Source organism: Cebus imitator, unplaced genomic scaffold (assembly GCF_001604975.1).
Source record: "Cebus imitator isolate Cc_AM_T3 unplaced genomic scaffold, Cebus_imitator-1.0 Scaffold16, whole genome shotgun sequence".
In the NCBI taxonomy this organism is placed as follows: domain Eukaryota; kingdom Metazoa; phylum Chordata; class Mammalia; order Primates; family Cebidae; genus Cebus; species Cebus imitator.
In genome coordinates this window covers 11,267,635-11,287,627 of record NW_016107331.1, presented here as the reverse complement: position 1 = coordinate 11,287,627, position 19,993 = coordinate 11,267,635, and the positions used below count along the sequence as shown (strand labels likewise).

Genomic DNA, 19,993 nt, shown 5'->3' with positions numbered 1-19,993 from the left:
TCGAGACCAGACTGGCCAACATGGTGGAACCCCTGTCTCTACTAAAAATACAAAAATCAGCTGGCGTGGTGGCATGTGCCTGTAATACTAGCTATTCGGATGGCTGAAAATTGCTTGAACCCAGGAGGCGGAGGTTGTAGTGAGCTGAGATAGTGCCACTGCACTCCAGCCTGGGTGACAGGGCTAGACCCTGGCTCAAAAACTAAATAAATAACAAATGTATATTTAAAAGGAAAATATGCAGAACACGATTTTTATCAGCTTCTGTAAAGTTGATACAAATGTAACTGAGAAATTTTAAAATAATAAATACCCTTTATAGAATCATGCTAAATATTTGGTTTAAAAATTTACACTATTAATTTGAAATTATGCCCATCTAATTTTAATATTTTAAGAATGTCAAGCAGACTCACAATGGCTGTCAAGGTTTTATCAAACTGCTACAACTGTTTGTTGTTTATCAAACTGCTACATGTTTTAAAATTCCATACTCCAAAAAAAAAAAAGACAAAAATAAAAATCCCCTAACGAAGAGTAACTATTTAAAAAATTACATATGATCTCTTAACATGGCTGCTTCCCCCGAAAACATTAAGTTCTTTGTAAATTTTGGTTACTGGTGTGAACATGATGGAACAAGAACAAATATCAAGGTTGAAACCTAGGCTCCCTATAAATGATTGGTCATTTTTAGATTACCAGTTCAAGAGAATTTGTCAATGCGTTACATGTAATATTCAATAGCAACTTCCTTTCCTAAAAATCCAGCATTTCAAATTCTTATGTTGCTCCCTTTTAAAGGTATACTGGAGATTTTTCATTAAGTGTCCCAAATGGTCCTGACATATGGACAAATCTTTTTCTACAATAATTCAAGAAGACCACAAATGAAGAATAAGCAATGACTGCTGACAATTAAGAATCTCCAACATATGCTCTTATAAGTACTATCAAAAAACACATGCAAAATCCAAGCAGTAATGGAGAAATCTAAATTAGAAACCATAATCTTTCTTTTTTGGGTCCCATTTCTACTTGTTTTCTAGACAGCCACACCACTATTAATTATCTCCTTTTTCTTCTAAGTAATTACCTACCTTTTCCATCCAACCTCCGCATGCTTGGGTCTCTCCAAACTAAATATGCAAAAGATCTCTGAATCCCACACCACACCACTACTACCTTCTCCAGGTCCTAACTTCCTAGCCAAACTTACTGAAATGGTTGCATATACTTGAGGTCTCAATTCTTTTACCTCCACTCAAAATGGTATTCAGTTCCCATATTTCTATACAAACAGCCTTTCCTATAGTCATTAATGCCTTCTATGTTGCTAACTATAATGGTTATTTTTCAGGTTCTCATTTTACTGGACTTTTCGCCAGGAGTTGACACTGTTTACTTCTTCCTCCATTTTAAAGCACTCTTCTGCTGGTGTCTGCAATCCTATTTTCTCCTGAGTTTCTTACCAGGCCCTCTAAGACTCCTTTGGTAGGCCATTATTCCATATCCTCAGCAATTGAACTTGAACCTTCTTATAGTTTAGTCTACAGGGTCCTCTTCCCTTCTCCATCTTCAGCCTTTCTTTTCAGATTATTACATCAATTTCCATGACTTCAAATTCAATATATATAGCTAAAGTTCCCAGGTTTCTCTCTCCTGCAGAAAGGAGCTTTTTTGAGTCTAGAGAAATTTATTCTCAAAAGTAACTCAAATTCAAAATGTGTTAAACCACATTTATTTTACTCCCCTTACCAAAATACATCTATTCTTTTTTTGGAATTCCATCTTAGTGAATAGCACGAACCTCTTTTCCCATCCAACTGCACAAGCTAGGAACCTGAGTAATCTCTGGTACTTCCTTCTCCCTCACCCTCACAGGCAATTCAACACCTAGTCTAAGTTATCATCATCTTGCCTCCCTGTATCTTCACTACTCTTCTGTGCCAACCCATTATTTACATGGCACTGTGAATAATATCTTCAAAATCCAAATATAATTATACCATACCACATTACATATGGTAACTCTGTTCCATTCCTAAACCACTCAACGGCTTTCTGTTAACACTATTAGAAAGACTGGCAAGTATAAAATATTCCTTAAGTTCTTGAATAATCTGGTTTTCTCCAGCTATCCAAGCTCAACATTCCTCCTTATTTCTATACCTACTATCCACTCAAGTTCTTCATTTATGTGTGTTTTTTCTGCCTCAGGTTTCTGCCTTCACAGCTTCCCACTCTCAACTCCCATGTTCTTCCAACCCAGTCCTTTGCATAATCAATCTCTACTCATCATTTAGTCTTAGTTCAAAGATCAATACCCCTTGAAAGCATTCCCCTATATTCTTTGAACACTTAGAACTTCTCCTTTGAAACATTTATTAAAGTTTAAAGTATATATTGATTTTGACTTACTTGATTCATTTCTGTCACTCCCTAAATTCTAAGATCCATGAGTTCAGTGCCATGCCTGCCACGTGACAGGCACTCAGTACATATTTATAGGTGCAATAAAAGAATGAGATTATCTGTTTTCCATTTTCAAAGGATCAATAACATACAATTCATGGGAAAAATATAAATCTTATACATGCAATATTTCTTGTTTACATAATTTTGTTTTCATAAGAAATGAAACGTACTCATGCCAAAGGCTGTTTCAGATACTGTCTCCCACTGCACACTCACAGCCAAATCAATGCCATTAGTGCGAGATACGTTTAAATACACGGTCCTATTGGCTTCTTCAATGTCTATGGAGGTGGCCCTAAAAGAAATACATGGATTGTGGAACGCAGAAAAAGTATAAATTCTACATATTTAAAATATATATCATATTGCAAGCATATTGTTAATACACTTTTAAATTTATACAATCCAAGATGAGATCATAAGAAAATACTGAAAATCAGTTACTTTAATAATTTCACACTATATATTCTAAAGAAGAAATAAAATTGTCATTCTTACGTTTCTTCACACATGTATCAAATACATTTTGTAGAAAAAAAATAAGTCAGGAAATTATCAGCCTATTAATGAAACTAGATTAAAATATTTTTATGATATAAAAAATGAATATTTGTCAGCTTCCAGAAGAAATTTTAAAACCACAATCACGTTAATACATGTTTGAAGAGTCATTCATTTGGTTTGAGCTGCTAAGTCTACTTTATATTATTTCTCGCTTTTTATTATTTCTAAAAACACAAAATAGTACAGGCCGTTATCTGAAAGTGTGAACTCTGAGAAAATAAGAATTTTAATAACACTGTTACACAGGATGTGTTTAAGTTTTTGATACTCCCCGTTAGGACAGTAATTGGTCTCTCTAGACCTATCTTTTCTAGAGTTCATTTTTAAAATCCCTTTTAAAATAATCAGACATCAATTTAATTATGCATTTTCTTATGTCAAAAAATATTCCCTACTTATAGCTTCAGAAGTGATAATTTCCTTGTGAATAAACAATACCTGTTTTCAACTGCAGAGATACTGAAGAGCCCCAAAGGGGCCTGGTTTTGCAAAACTGTTATCAGGGTTTGAACATGCTCCCCTAGTCGAGCACCTCCAGTTGGATTAAACAAGGTGCAAACAAAATACTCATCCATTTCTGGTTCTGTGTCTAATATGGCAGATATGCGTAGGGCCTGAAAACAAAATCAAAAGATAACGTTACTAGAATACAGTATTTTTTGTAACACACATACAGAGAAATCAACTAAACATTTCTGACAACAAAATAACATGTTTTGAAAAATATCATCTTATTTTTTACTTAATAGTGATTCCTGTAATGTGATGGTTACAACTGTTTCATGTTACTACTTTTAGGGTTTTCAACTTTGTGATATATTGCACTGAAGTGTCCAAAAAAATATTTAGAGCATTTAAAAATAACATTGACTTAAAAATTAAATTTATGTCTTCATTTTTGTGAACTTTTTGTCCTGCTCTGGCTACATAACTTCATTAATTTCATTCTAATCTAGAATCACTATTACAAAACAGTTGCAGTCATAGCAGGCACAAATTAGGAACAACCCGAATGTTCATCAGTGGGAGAACAGACAAACCAACAGTGGTCTATTTTGTAAAATGCTACTCAGTGATTAAAAAGAGTCCAACTACTGATACATGCAACCACACAGGCTTAAAAATTATATTGAGTGAAATAAGCCAGACACAAAAGAGTACACGCTATGTGATTCTATTTATGTGAAGCTCAAGAACCAGTAAAATTAGTCTTCAATGATAGAAATCAGAGAGTAGTTTCCTCTGGAAAGGGGAAGAGACAGGGGAATCTTCTGGGTGATGATAATGTTAAATGCTTTTATTTATTTATTTACTTATGAAACAGAGTCTCACTCTGTCACCCAGGCTGGAGTGGTAGAAATCAGAAAGCAGTTTCCTGGAAAGGGGAAGAGACAGGGGAAATCTTCTAGGTGATGATAATGTTATATACATACGTACATACATACATACACACCTTTATTTATTTATTAATGAGACAGAATCTTGCTCTGTCACCTAGGCTGGAGTGCAGTGGCACTCTGTTCACTGTAACCCCTGCCTCCCAAGTTCAAGTGATTCTCCTGCCTCAGCCTCTGGAGAAATGGGATTACAGGCACGTACCACCACACCAGACAATTTTTGTATTTTTAGTAGCGGTAGGGTTTCACTATGTTGGCCAGGCTGGTCTCCAACTCCTGACTTCAAGTGATCCACCCACCTTGGCCCTCCAAAGTGCTTGTATTACAGGCGTGAGCCACTACACCGGGCCTTAATGTTAAATGTTTTTATCTGAGTGATAGTTACATGTGCATATGTATATATCTTTAAAGTAATTAAGCCATATACTTAAGATTGGTGCATTCTACTGTTTATACCTCAAAATAAAAACATTTTGGAATAAAAGTAGTTATGTTGGTTAAAAAATTTATTTAATTTAATTTGCTCTAACATTTAATTTGCCTAACAAAAAGGTATATATGCTGTGAAAAAGGAGACTTTTATGAAAAAAAGCCACAGTAAAAAATAAAACAAACAAAAAACAAATTTAAGAAAAAATTTAAAAGCTGAAAAAAATAATAAACAAAGCAATAGAAAATTAATAAAATATTTAAAATTTGAATTTTACATATATGTCAAGATTTAAATGTAAGTGACTTTGGACAAGCCAATTAAGGTTTTAAATTTCCAAAATATGAAAAAAACATGAAAATTAATATGTATTTGAAAATGTGAAGTTACACAAACTGATCACAAAAAAAAATAATTATTAGATGGACTGTTTTAGGTAAAATAGCTTTAAATATATTATTTTAGATTTATTATACTTTATATAGCTGGCTTGAAAAATGATTAAAGCCAACATAATTAGCTATTTTTAAACTTAAACTGTTTTAAAAAATAAAATGTAGTAGCAGGAACAGAAAATTGTTAATAAACAGAAAAAGAGGTTTTGGAAGGCAAACTTTGAGTATAGATCATATTTATAATTAATCTCAAATCCACCATTTTTTCTCCAATAATCTATTCCTCTTCTCAAACAAGCAATCTGAAGTAAGCAGTTACATTCTGTTAAAGGGAAATGATTGGCTGGGACTTAATGGTTACAAAAAATTGGCCTGGGTTTTCTTTTATGTGGTTTATATACAATATAAAGTGACATATGCAATTTAAATGTGCTGAAAATTTACAATAGCAATACATATTATTTTCTTTACTATTTGCATATTCTTCTACCTTATTAATAGTAAAATTTTCCAGTTGCACTTTATACAGAGTAAATAGAATTGTAGCACTTGTCACATAGTAATTGAATCATGTCTTTATCACCTAAGCTGAAAGTACTGCTTTTTTCATTCTAGGACTTGAGTGTTCATCTAAGAGAAATTCGCTTTGTATATAATAAACTTCCATTCTCATTACAACTTCTTACTATACCTTGAATTGAACACCTTCTTCTAAAACAATATAGCCTTTGGAAGGAGTCAGATCTTTAGATTCATTTGAGGAATTCACTTCTGTCACAATGAACTGAACTGTCACTGTTCCAAACAATCCTTGTGCAGGTTCCCGAACAATGTACAATACTGCAACGCTCTCCTGGATGTAGAGAGCTGTTGGCTCTCTTAGGAAAAAGTGTGCACTGTTGTTAAATGATAAAACTCCAGGGCCATCATCGTTAGCAAGGACAATAATTAAGGCTGCAAAATAAAAAGATTAAAGCAATAAATGAAAATATAATAGGTTATAAATGCTGAAAAAGGTGTGGATTTCTAATTGAAAACTAGGCCAATTCTTTACCTAAGGTGATTGTTTTAAGATGATCTTTAAAATGACAGAATTTTTTTTACCATTTAATAAAATTCCATATTCATTCATGATAGAAAAATACTCAGTAGTCTTGGGATAAAAGGCAGCTTCCTTAACCTGATGAAGCAATAGCTCTCAGAAGTCAACAGCAATCACACTTAATATTGGAACACTAGCAGCATTCCCACTAAAAACAGTAACAAAATAATAATGTCTATCATGATTGCTACTATCTCCCAGTGTCACAGGGCTATCAGGTAGATAACACCTGTAAAAGTAGTGAAAAAAGTCAGAACTGTCACTATTTTCTAGATGATATGATTGTCTATTAAGAAAATACAAAAGAAAATATTAGAACTATAATAAGAATACAAAGCAAGCTGAGTCACAAATCAAGAGTGTTCTATTTTTTACTGTCACTAATATTAATAACTAATAGTTGCAGCAACTAATACTATTAAGAACTTACTAATGGCTTAACCTATATTAACTCTTTTAATTCTCACAATAACCCTATGGTGTTGATTCTATCATTATTCTCATTTTTACAGAACCTATGATTGAAGCACAAACAGGAAATTTGAAGAAGTTTACAAGCTAGGAAGGGGCAGAGCTGATGCACTAGGTCAGGAAGTCCACTTCAGATCATATATTCTTAAAGTCCATTATTATATCTCTATTGATCAGCTATCACTATCTAAAGAAAAAAAGTAGACCTTATTCACAATAACAACAATACTTAAAAATTAGCCTAATGCAAAAACTATAAAATCTATATGAAGAAAATCTCACCTATATTCCCTTCACCCACTCTAAAGTCACCTGCAGCAGATTCTATTTGCCCAATTGTCTCCCTCTACCTGAAGACAGCATCAGCCCATGCAGGAGTAAGGTCAGAACTGTTGTAAATTTAACACCCAAGAGCAACTCTCAAATGATTAGAACTAGGAGCTGGTGAATGAACAGCCCAGATTTCCTTCCTTCTCATGAGACAGTCCTAAGCTTTATTCAACCCCGTGTCTAAGAGGGACCCTAGCAGGACAGAGTGTCAGTTGCCCACAGCAGTACTGCTCATTAGAACATCACCTTTCAGCTTTCCTCTCTCTCTTTCACCTCCTCATTTCTCATCAGGCCTCCAGAGGTCACCTCTCAAATAAACTAAAGCCTTGTCCAAATCCTTGTCTCACAGTTTGCTTCTGGGAGGACACAAGCGAAGGCAATAGTATAAAAGATCTAAATTACTGAAGAGGGAGTTTACATTTCCAAATCAGAAAACTCATTATAGTGATGTCAAATCCATCCAAATTAATCGAAAATTTTAATTCCCCAACCGAAACAGTTTATTTTATAGATCTCAGCTTGAATCTAATGTTCATATGAAAGAGACTTTTTAAAGGAATAGGTGAGATAATTTAGAAAAAGAAAAAAATTTTTGGCTTGAAAAACCAGCAAAATGTACTTCAAAGTTATGATAAATAAAATAGTGTTCTATTAGCACATGAATAGGCAAATAGAACAAAACAGAGTCCAAGAAAACGATCAGCAGTTGGATAGAAAAAAGGAAATAAAGAAAGATAAATACTTCACGTTGAAAATTAATGACTAATGGATGTTTCATTCTCTATATAATATTAGGGTATTGTTTTATACATTTTAGAAGAAAAATGAAGTTGTATCCTTGCCTCACACACTACTAATGAATAAATTCTTTGTATGTTCAATAATGTAAATAAAAATCAAAACTATGAAAATAGTATAAAATACAGCAAAATATTTTATAGCATTTGGGTGAAAAGGCCTAAGTAAGTAGGATTTAAAAGCATATCAGAAAATATCTAATATTTTAAAATTTTATTTATTTTTTTTTTTGAGACAGAGTTTCGCTCTTGTTGCCCAGGCTGGAGTGCAATGGTGCATTCTCAGCTCACCGCAACATCCACCTCCTGGGTTCAAGTGATTTTCTCGTCTCAGCCTCCCAAGTAGCTGGGATTACAGGCATATACCACCATGCCCGGCTAATTTTTTTGAATTTTTAGTAGAGACAGGGTTTCACCATGTTGGCCAGGATGGTCTCTATCTCTTGACCTCGTGATCCACCCGTCTCAGCCTCCCAAAGTGCTGGGATTACAGGCGTGAGCCACCTGTTGCGCCCGACAATTTTAAAAATTTTGATAATAAGAGGCAATATAATAAAAGGTAAATGACAGACTGGGAGAAATATCTGCAATATATTTAAGAGGCAAAGGGTTGAATTCAAAATATGACTATTCCTACAAATCAATAAAGCAAAAAACCAAAAGAAAGTACATAAGGGATACAAAAATCAGAATCACAAAGGAAAAAAAACCCCACAATAACCAGTATCAAACGCACTAAAAGGAAAATGAAAGAAAAAACGCACAATAATGCATAATACAACTACATATTTTTCAGTCATTAGAAATGGCATATAAAAATTTAAAGGCTAAAGAAATTGCTGGTGAGGATATGAAGAAACTATTATATATGTACACATTGGAGTGTAACTAACACAGAAGGCAGTGCTGAGTCCTTTCCACTCAACATGCACTGTACTCAACAGATTATCTTAATTATCCACATATACAAAGATTTATATACAAGGATATTTATTTAAACTTTATAAGGGTTTGGAAATAGTCTCTAAGTCAAATCAGTGGGGCAAGGTTTAAGAAATGACCAACTGCCGGGCTGGGCACGGTGGCTCATGCCTGTAATCCCAGCACTTTGGGAGGCTGAGACGGGTGGATCACGAGGTCAAGAGATCGAGACCATCCTGGTCAACATGATGAAACCCCATCTCTACTAAAAATACAAAAAATCAGCTGGGCATGGTGGCGCATGCCTGTAATCCCAGCTACTCAGGAGGCGGAGGTTGCAGTGAGCCAAGATCGTGCCATTGCACTCCAGCCTGGGCAACAAGAGCGAAACTCCGTCTCAAAAAAAAAAAAAAAGAAAAGAAATGACCAACTGTCAAAGCACTTATTTCTCTTGGGAATTTTTTAATCTTTAAAAATAGAAAATTACAAATATAAAGTAACCTTGAAAGAACCCAACAATATATTTCTTTCTCCTATCTATGGAGCTGGGCATGTAACCTACATGATTTGAATCAGATTTATATGAGGACCTTGTAGGAATGCTTGAACTTGAATACTCTGTCTTCCTGTTATATGAAATGCAGAAGAATGATCCTGATCACTATCTTATGACAATGAATAACGTTAGTCCTGCAATGAAGCCAATATTCCAAAAGGCAAAGAAAAGAGACAGAAAATCTCAGGATCTTTGGCAGCATTAAGTCCTGCTCCCACTTCCTCTAAAGCCATATGTCTCTGTACCCCCAGGTTAAATAAACCAATAAATTATATGTGTATAAATCCATTTCCATTGGGTTTTCCATTATTTATATAGAGACTATTCTCAACCAACACATGGTATTCATTCACACAACCCTTTACCAACCCACTATGTTCTACAAGAAAATAATTTGAACTGAAACATATACTCTTTGAATTTGAAAAAACAGCCATAGCCTCAAAAAAAAAAAGCTTCTGGGGACTTAGAAATATCAATGTATTTTATCAACATAGCAAGAAAGTAAAAACTAACTCTTGAGTTACTCAGAATTATTTCATATTTTCTACTACAAATTAAATTTTTCCATAAAGGCCAATAATTTGGGAAGGCAAATGTTCATTAAATTAAAAATTAAAAAAAAAATAAACCTGCTCAGCCACTCACTAACACAGGAGTTTGAAGGGTCAGTCAACATTCAATCCTTGAAATTCACTTGGCTTGTCTGTCATCAGAGGAAATGGAAGTGATTTCTTAACAGCTCTCCCAACCCTAAAGTTCTGTATGTTCCTGAGTTTTCTCCTTTGTCTCTTTCTTACCTTCTCTAAATAGTCAGCACAATACTTATCAAGCAATGGAATGGGATGGCTATTCACAACAATATCAAACTGTTCCAACAAAAGAATTACGACTCCGATAACCTGTCTGAAGTATCAACATACCTCAACTCTATGTAGAAATACTACAGAGTAGATGACACTAAGGGAACTGCCTTTGTAATTCCTTCTATTGCTAAGTAGGAAACCAAAATAAAACTCAAATTGCAAAGGAAAGATATCTACAAATAAAATAAACTTACAATAACTGAGGAAATAATTTATTATCTGTAGTATCAACATACTTTTTTGTCTTTTACATACATGCACACATACATCAACACACACAAGCTAGAGGCACTGTTACACAGACACTGGAATTCAGAAATGCTCTAACTTAAAATCATTCTCATTGTAAGCACAGAAAACCACCAAGACTTTCTTATTTTTATTATTTTATTTATTTTTTTTTTATTTTACTTTAAGTTCTGGGGTACATGTACAGATCTTGAAGGATTGTTACGTAGGTATACACATGCCATGGTGGTTTGCTGCTTCCATCCCCCCATCACCCACATTAGGTATTTCTCCTAATGTCATCCCTCCCTAATCTCCCCACCCCTGCTATCCCTCCCCTAGAACCCCACCCCCCCACCCCCCAACAGACTCCAGTGTGTGATGTTCCCCTCCCTGTGTCCATAAGTTCTCATTGTTCAACACCCACTTATGAGTAAGAACATGTGGTGTTTGGTTTTCTGTTCTTGTGTCAGTTTGCTGAGAATGATGGTTTCCAGATTCATCCATGTCCCTGCAATGGACATGAACTCATCCTTTTTTATGGCTGCATTGTATTCCATGGTGTATATGTGCCACATTTTTTTTATCCAGTCTATCTTTGATGAGCATTTGGGTTGGTTCCAAGTCTTTGCTATTGTAAACAGTGCCACAATGAACATACATGTGCATGTGTCTTTACAACAGATCCATTTATAACCCTTTGGATATATATCCAGTAATGGGATTGCCCCACCAAGACTTTCTAATCCTTTTATATCTGCCCCCATATTAAGGAACTCAGCATGAAGGAGAGGAAGCTTTTTATAAGAAATTATTAATTACCTATTGTATTTTTCCCTAGCTCTAGTCCAGGAGAAGGATTTGTTAAAATCAGCTGAAATTTTTCATCTCCTTCTGGAATGTCATCATCAAGAATCAAGATATTGACACTTTTAAACCTTTCTCCATCAGCAAAATGAAGAATCTGGTCAAAAAGGTAAAAGCAGACAGTATTATATTTATATAAACTGTGAGTTTCCATAGAATGTTTGGAAAGAAATACAATGTAGTTGTGAATGTAAAAAAAATAAGCTATTTTACACTGAATTTTGTTTCCTTATTTTTTGGTTTATATCTTTTCATTTAAATTGGCAACATTAAGTTTAAAAAGCAAAAACTGTGGTAGGGGTGGCAGGTGCAGTGGCTCATGCCTATAATCCCAGTACTTTGGGAGGCCGAGGTAGGCTGATCATTTGAGGCCAGGAGTTCAAGACCAGCCTGGCCAACATGGTGAAAAACACTAAAAATATAAAATACACTAAAAATACCAAAATAATAATAATAATAATTAGCCGGGTGTGCTGGTGGGCACCTGTAATCCCCGTTACTCAGGAGGCAGGAGAATTGCTTGAACCCAGGAGGTGGAGGTTGCAGTGAGCCGAGAACATACCATTGCACTCTAGGCTGGGTGACAAGAGCAAGATTCTGTCTCCAAAAAAATTATGAGGGAAGAGAAGAAAGTAAACATTTGACTAAGAAATAAAAGGCATGAAGAGACAAAGTAAAATTATTTTAAAACACTAAAAAGTGTTTCAGTGAGCGAAAACAAAGAAATAAAAGAGTTAAATTTTTCAAGAAGTAGGAGAAACATTTGGGAAGATTATCGCATGATATAAATTCTTTATTACAGATTGCATCCTCCAGTATTGAATACTAAAATGAAATAGTTAATCCATACAAAATAATATTTAGAATAGTACTGAAAATTCCATTTACATTTACTAAAATAGTGAAGGGAACTATTTTACCATGTAGAAATCTTCTTTCCTAATTTACTGTGAAATATGTAATGGTTTATTAGGAATAATTTATTCACATGGGATCTAAATCACTGTAATTCTCAAGAAATGATGATAAAATAATTTGTAAAAGTTATCTGTGATAGATTTTGAGACCCACCATTGGGGTGAAGTTGTAATCCAGCCCCAGTTGTGCTTCCAAATTCTGGGCATACACAAACAAGGAAACATGACCAAGAGCTTCTCTGCTCCTCTGGGCTACCAATGTTAAACTTCCATGGGCTTCATTTACTTCAAACCTATAACATAGTAAAAATATAAATAAATTTTTCCTTTATAAACTTTTATTTCATAGATAGTAAAGAATATGAAACCCAGAAGAAGACTCTCACGTAGCCTTGGGCTTACCTGCTATGTTGCCATTCAATTACACCTCGGGCCCCATCATTGGCATCAATAATAATTTGTGCAGTCAAGCCTTCTGAATCTAAAAAAAATAGAAGCATATCTTAAAATACATATACATTATTAAAAATACTTTTTAATATAGGCTTTAAAGACAGTCCCTTTGAGATCATATAATTCCTAACGTACAGGTATTAAAATTACTCAAAAGATGTTTAAGAAAATAAAGAAACAATGCTTATCATATCTGAATAAGGACATTTTTGGCTAACAAGAGCCACTGATTTATAGAAATTGAATCATCTGAGAAGGGTATAAAATAATAAGCAACTGAGATTATGGTTTTTGTTTTTATTATTTTAATTAGTTAAAACATACTTGGCATCTCTATCCTACAATATCACTATTTCAGGAGGAAAGGAAAATGGGGAAGTTAGAAGGAGTAGAAAGAGCAAAAAAGGGAAAAATAAATTGGAAACAAATGCCGGGAATGGTGCAAAGAAAAATATAGGTGTGCAAAGGAGACACAGAGAGACAGGGACATAAACAGAAGCTGAAACACATGGGAAGGATGGGGAAAAAGTCTAGTGAAGTAAAGAGAGATTAATATCAAAATAAACTTATCTTTTCCTTTTATTTTTATTCTGTCCACCAAATTCAGTATGTTACCAATACCTTAAAATATTAACTAACCCTGCTCCTGGTTGCCTTTTTGTTTCAGTCTTAAAATATTACTAACCCTGCTCCTCTTTTTGGTTTTGATTTGATTTTTGTTTTTAATACTTTGTTCTTTACCTTTTAAATTTCAGAGGTGCTACCTTAGTCTAGGATACTTAAGGATATCTGCCTAGATAGGGAAAGGGTAGGGAGAGTATAAGTCTCTGTAGAGTGAAAAGAACAACACGGTCCAGGAAAAAATATAAAATGAGGGTTTGTGCCCAACAGACAAGAGGCTAAAAAGCAGAGATTCTAAAATTAGGCCACACCATTGAAACCAGCTCTACCACTCTCCAGCGGCGTGATTTGGGGCATGTTACTCAGCTTCTCTTAGCCTAAGCTACCTCATCTGTAAAATGAGATGTAAGTAATGACATTACTAATGTACAAAGCACTTGAAATAGGAGCATTAGAAAGCACTCAACAGACATCAACTATTGAAATTATCTCAGTATAAGGATAAAAGAAATATGTATTGTTTGGTTAATTTTTTTTAATGTCAATAATAATCTTATAATAATACTTGATGTAAACAAGCTAGTCATTGGAATCATCTATTTCTTTAGGAAAAGAACTGAAACTTTTCAAACAATAATAGGTTAGAAACTGATTATTTCCTTTCAATATTTTCAAAGTTATTGAAATGAGCTTCAGAAATGAATGAGAAATGCCTGTTCCCCAGGCCACTGCTCCTGGCCACGCTTCTCTTCCTTTGATTCAAAATAACTCTCCCCTGTCCAGCACACCTTCTAACCAACTCAGCACCACCCTCTATTGGCCAGCACACCTACAGGCTTCAGACAAAATTTACCAGTAGTAAATGTCCACACTGAAAACAGGAGTTTGTGTTTAAACATAGGAATACATCTTTTTAAAGGAATCTAGATAAGTTTGTACCAAGGTTCAGGTTTTACCTTTTAGTCTGTAATGAATTAACTGAGTTTTTTCTAAAAGCATGAAAAGAAAGACAAAAGGTCAAAAACAAGCAGAGAACACAAAAAAGTAACAAAGAAGCAAATGATACCACTGCTTAACCTAAAGGAAAACAAAAACATCTGAGAGTTTCAGATCTAAGGAAAACAGCTAATTTTAAAAGAAAATGAAAGGAAAATACCTTCCAAAGAACTATTTTGAGGATTACAAATTTGTTTACAAAATAGTTGTAAAATTTAAAGAACATCACACAATTTTTAATGTCTTTACATTGTTCAATGTAAAAATTGCAATATATGAGAATCTCTAAACAAAAATATAAAAGCCCATCATATTTTGACAAATAGCCAAGATTAACAAAACAGAACAATGATCGCTTCTGATTCAAGAATGAAGTTTCTTCATTTCATTTGAAGTGAGTAAAAAGAAACAAACAAGAAACCCCTCATACCAAGTCTGGGAGGAAATGAAGTTGAAGCAGCCATGATAAGTTCAACATAAGTTAAATTCACCAGGAAATATTCTTCTAGCTCTGGTATATCATCCTGCAAAAATTACACCTATTAAATTCCTTTAATTATATTCTCAAAGTAATTAATCCTCAGAAACTGTTTTTAAATTAACTTTTTAAATTAAACTGTATAACTAGTATACAGACAATTAAAAAATGCCACCATAAAGTAGACAGATGTAAATCAGAAAAATAAATATAAAAGTATTAAACTTATACTTGGTTGTATAGGAAGTAATTAGGTTGACCCACAGGAACCACTTAAAAATTTTAACATTTTAAACCTATATTTATATAAAAACCAATTATAAAAATATATAAGCCTAATTATTTTAAGCATAATATGAACAGAATATTTTAAATTATGTTAATATTCAATGTGTAGAATAAGGAATAGAATACCATGAAAAAAGGGGGGGGGGCGGGGCTTTGCAGCTCAAGGAGACCTAGTACCAAATTCTATACATTTAAGTTAGTTACTTAAATTTTAGGACCCAATTCTATCTCTATAATAGGGGAAATAATAGTTTTTTTGGGTGGGAGACTGTAATAATGATTATAAATCATGTGTAGAGTGGCCTAGAGAGAATGCTTTAAAATTAACAGCTATTATTATTAATCACTAGTCCACATAATAGCAATGAAAACAAGGCAGGTACAAAAAAAATAAGGATTAACAAAATCCATGTCAAGAGTGATTAGCCAGCCATCAATATTTACATAGAAACATAATGTGTGTGTACTTTTATGCATATATAATGTCAGTACATACTCACCAACATGTACTTTTCCCCTCACCTTATTTAATGGAGTCATGTTTCCACATAAAAAATAAGTGAAAATCATGGTTCCTAGACTGTCTTACGTAATAAGACGACCAACATGAGTTACAAGGTCAGTGACACAGAAAGACTGCTTTATATATTCTTACTGTGCCCCACCCCCCATTCAATAACTCCTCCCTACCACTCCCAGGGCAACTTGCTCCTCTATGCACAGGCCTGCAGTCTCTTAAGCTAGTGCTACTCAGGGAACAGAAAGGATTGCAAAGAGCTAGGAAGAAATAAAGGTGGAACCAAAACCCCATATTCAAAAAAACCAGACTCTTCAGAGAAAAGAAGGGCGACTGTGTATTCTCTGCTTTAAAAACAAACATGTCTAAGGAATAATCAATACATTTATTTATATTGTTATTAATAAGTATACATTTGAAAGATAACTTACTGGAGTATACATTTGAAAGAATATACATTTGAAAGATAACTTACTTGAAAGTTTTCTCAAATTTCATGTTATATCCCATATACTGACATAGTACTATCTTTAATTTTATAGGTTTAGAATTTTTATACTGTTTATTAAGTCATAGTGCCACAGTAATCAACAAAATAAGTTACTGACTTCAGATAGTAGATGGTTTACACCACTTATAATTTTGCAAACATAAAAGCCTCCAAGATAAAATATTTTAAAAAATAGAACTCCCAAAATATATAGTAATCGAAAAATATTTTTTCAACTGCAATATTCATGTTTTATCCCTCTTGCCCTTCCCGTATCCTACACACCTCTTGCAAATGTATGTAGGTATTTCATACACTAAGCCAATTACCAAACAACATGAGATTCCATAATATGAAAAATTATTTAAAATGTAATTTAAATCACTAATGATTATGTTAAGTTTAACCTAACCAAAATCGCATTTCGTGCCATCAGCCTCTAGTAAGTTTTTCCCTATATCTGATTTAACCAGTCCTACCCACGAAGATTCTGACATACATCGATTTGCTGGTCCAAATAATCCTTTTGATTAATCAAAATACTCCTTTAAACCTCTTAGGTCTATGCCATCTTAAAGGGGACTGTCCTAAGAAAATTACATTTATCACAGACATGTCTATAATAAAATACACAATAGCAGGCCAGTCTATCTAAATAAGAGCAGAAACCCCTGTGTGCCTAACGAAACAAACAACAACAACAAAAATCAAAAAATAAATAAGCTGATTTAAAGGTACCAGCAGGGGGAACCAAACAGAAAAGAATTCACTAAGTTTCTGGTATTATAATTGTAGAGTATCCAAACCTTATATTAAAAGCAGAGTAATATTTTCTTACAAATAGAAAAAAACTCAGGTAAACTTAGTTTTCATGAAACTTGATGTCTTAAAATGCAAAGTTACTAGAAGTATCTTACTAAATGTTACTACCTCTGTTATAGACTCTTCCATCACTATGTAGTTACTTCAGGTTTAATACAATAATAAGGAACTAATATGAGAGTTTTACCTCAAGAATGGTAATGTTGATGGCTGCTGCTGTTTCCCCTTCTTCTAAAATCAGAAAGCCAAGTACAGGGACAAAATCAACTTCTGGCTCTGCTAGGTTTCCTACTGTTTGGTTCTTCAGACTCAGCATTCCAGGAATGGTGGCATATGTGACATTGATAGCTCCTAATTGAATTGGTTGCAAAAAATGTTTTATAAATCTGTAAACTTTTATAATAATTTCCCATTGTGAATTTTTTGCCTTTCCTAAAAGCACCCTCAGTAGCTACCATTATTGGTGCCAATTCCTCACCCCTGCCTATATCCCTAATCTTTACCATGTGATGGCTCATGGGTGTCTCACTGCGGGAAAAACATGTTTACCTGCCTCTAGACTTTAAATCTGGATATGTAACTTGTTTTGGCCAATAGAACAAAGTAAAAGTGATATGCTGGTTCTAACCATAGACCTCAGGGGGCTTTACACATTTTCACTTGGTCTTTTGTGCCACCAGTGGTTCCAGGAGAAGAATGACACACATATGAAATAGAGCCACCCATGGCCAAGCCCAGTGTAGATTAGCAGACCCAGAGGCAGCCTAAATTACTGTTGCTGCTGAAATGTTATGTTTGTTAATTACACAGAATTTCTGTGAAAATAGATTATTTCTTTTAAAAAGAAATAATCTTTTAAAAAATAAAGAAGTTATAAAATTCTGTCCTGAATGAAGAAATATTTTTTTCCTGTCCCTGATTTATTTTAGCAGTGGCTTTCATCCACACAAGTAGAATATTAATAAGTACTTCCCTGGAAACCCCATTCATACTAGAGTAACACAAACCTAGAGATCCAAATTCTCTGTTGATGAAAAGCTGAATTGTTATGTTAGCCTCTTGCAGTAAAACAAATCTTGATGAAAGAGCAAAATTTAAAACTCCATGTGGTTCATCACTGGCTTCTACTGTCAGGACAGCTGCATATCCTTGAGCATCAAGCAGGGCGATTCCTGCTGGTGGAACTCCTAAAAATGTCAGGGACCACATCAAAGAATCTAACAGTGATTTGGCATTAGTTTTTAATTGCTGGACTAAATAACCTCACTCTCTGAAACATATTGAGGTAATCAAAGGGTATGCCATGTACTTCTCTAACAAATCTTCAGGTTAACCTGTTTTGGCCAATAGAACAAGGTAAAAGCGATGATGTGCTGGTTCTAACCCTAGACCTCAGGGGGCCTTACACATTTTCACTTGGTCTTTTGTGCTACCAGTGGTTCTAGGAGAACCAACAGAATCCACAATCCATTTTTCCTTCAGGTAAAAGATCATGAATTTCTTCACTTCACATATTACTATCATTCTTGGTTATATTGGTTATCAGAATTATAGAAATTAAGTAGAAACTGAGGAAGGTACTCAGATAATTTGCTTAAAAATGACTAAATTTGAATTATCCATATAATTGGTCCAAAATTCAAATTGGCCTGTAAGTCTCAAGTTAATTTCAAAAAAAAATTCTACCTTTGGAAATGAATTTTATTCCTTTTTTTTTTTTTTTTTTTTTTTTTTTTTGAGACGGAGTTTCGCTCTTGTTGCCCAGGCTGGAGTGCAATGGCGCGATATCGGCTCACCGCAACCTCCGCCTCCTGGGTTCAGGCAATTCTCCTGCCTCAGCCTCCCGAGTAGCCGGGACTACAGGCACGCGCCACCATGCCCAGCTAATTTTTTGTATTTTTAGTAGAGACGGGGTTTCACCATGTTGATCAGGATGGTCTCGATCTCTTGACCTCGTGATCCACCCGCCTCGGCCTCCCAAAGTGCTGGGATTATTGGCGTGAGCCACCGCGCCCGGCCAGGATTTTATTCTTTAAGTAACCATTTAGCAAAACTTTTCAGAGCTTTACTTCCCTAGTCCATAAAATACTCCCATATGGTGCTAACGTTTTTTGGATCTAACATTTCTAGGGGATACATAATAAAGTAACATTTTAAAAATTGGTATGCATCTAACTGTTAAATACAGAGATAACTATTTTCTTTCCTTTCTGAATATATCAAAAAAATTTAAATTCTGAATTACCTTGTGTCCTGACATCATACAGAATGAGTTGGTATAATTCTTTCTCTTCAGGAATGTTGTCATCCAACAAATGCACAAACAATGTTTTATTCAATGACCCCTATGTCAAACAGAAAGAAATCCATCCCTCTATCATTACTGAATATGAACTATCTCCTGCTTTCTTTTTATTGGCCTTATAAATTTTACAGCCAAACATATTTTCTTTTTCTTTTTTCTTTTTTTTTTTGAGACAGAGTCACTCTTGTTGCCCAGGCTAGAGTGCAAAGGTTCAATCTCGGCTCACCACAAACTCCGCCTCCCAGGTTCAAGTGATTCTCCTGCCTGAGCCTCCTGAGTAGCTGGGATTACAGGCATGCACCACCATGACCAGCTAATTTTGTATTTTTAACAGAGACAGGTTTTCTCCATGTTGGTCAGGCCGGTCTTGAACTCCTGACCTTAGGTGATCTGCACACCTCAGCCTTCCAAAGTGCTGGGATTACAGGCATGAACCACCACACCCAGCCCACATTTTCATTTAAACAAAAGTTTTTTAAAGATGAATAAAAATCACTGACTCATGGGAACCTAAGCTTCAAGCAGACAGGGGCTAACTGTGGAAGATCTTGAATGCTGAGCTAATGAATGTAAATCTTATTCATTGAACAATGTAGCACTACTGAAAATCTCAAAGCAAAAAGTTGGGGAGGTTTCCAAAACAATGGTGAATAGAAAAAACTGGAGCAGAGAAAAGAAGACAAGTGCTTCAGGGACACGAGTCA

General features: G+C 34.5%; 1 protein-coding gene across 4 annotated transcripts in view; it reads right to left on the bottom strand.

Moving 5' to 3' along the window:
- ADGRV1 (adhesion G protein-coupled receptor V1) overlaps positions 1–19,993 on the bottom strand; it is a 564,714-nt gene that overhangs the window by 416,775 nt on the left and 127,946 nt on the right. For 3 of the 4 annotated variants that reach the window (XM_037731465.1, XM_037731468.1, XM_037731477.1), the window contains 11 exons: positions 19,230–19,329; positions 17,992–18,171; positions 17,172–17,335; positions 14,820–14,913; positions 14,350–14,382; positions 12,722–12,800; positions 12,474–12,612; positions 11,358–11,499; positions 5,956–6,218; positions 3,481–3,656; positions 2,649–2,773 (listed from right to left, as the gene is read on the bottom strand). In XM_037731465.1, coding sequence (XP_037587393.1) covers positions 2,649–2,773; positions 3,481–3,656; positions 5,956–6,218; positions 11,358–11,499; positions 12,474–12,612; positions 12,722–12,800; positions 14,350–14,382; positions 14,820–14,913; positions 17,172–17,335; positions 17,992–18,171; positions 19,230–19,329 — 1,495 coding nt within the window. The remainder of the gene's footprint in view (positions 1–2,648; positions 2,774–3,480; positions 3,657–5,955; positions 6,219–11,357; positions 11,500–12,473; positions 12,613–12,721; positions 12,801–14,349; positions 14,383–14,819; positions 14,914–17,171; positions 17,336–17,991; positions 18,172–19,229; positions 19,330–19,993) is intronic. The other variant, XM_017508574.2, reaches the window with a different exon arrangement.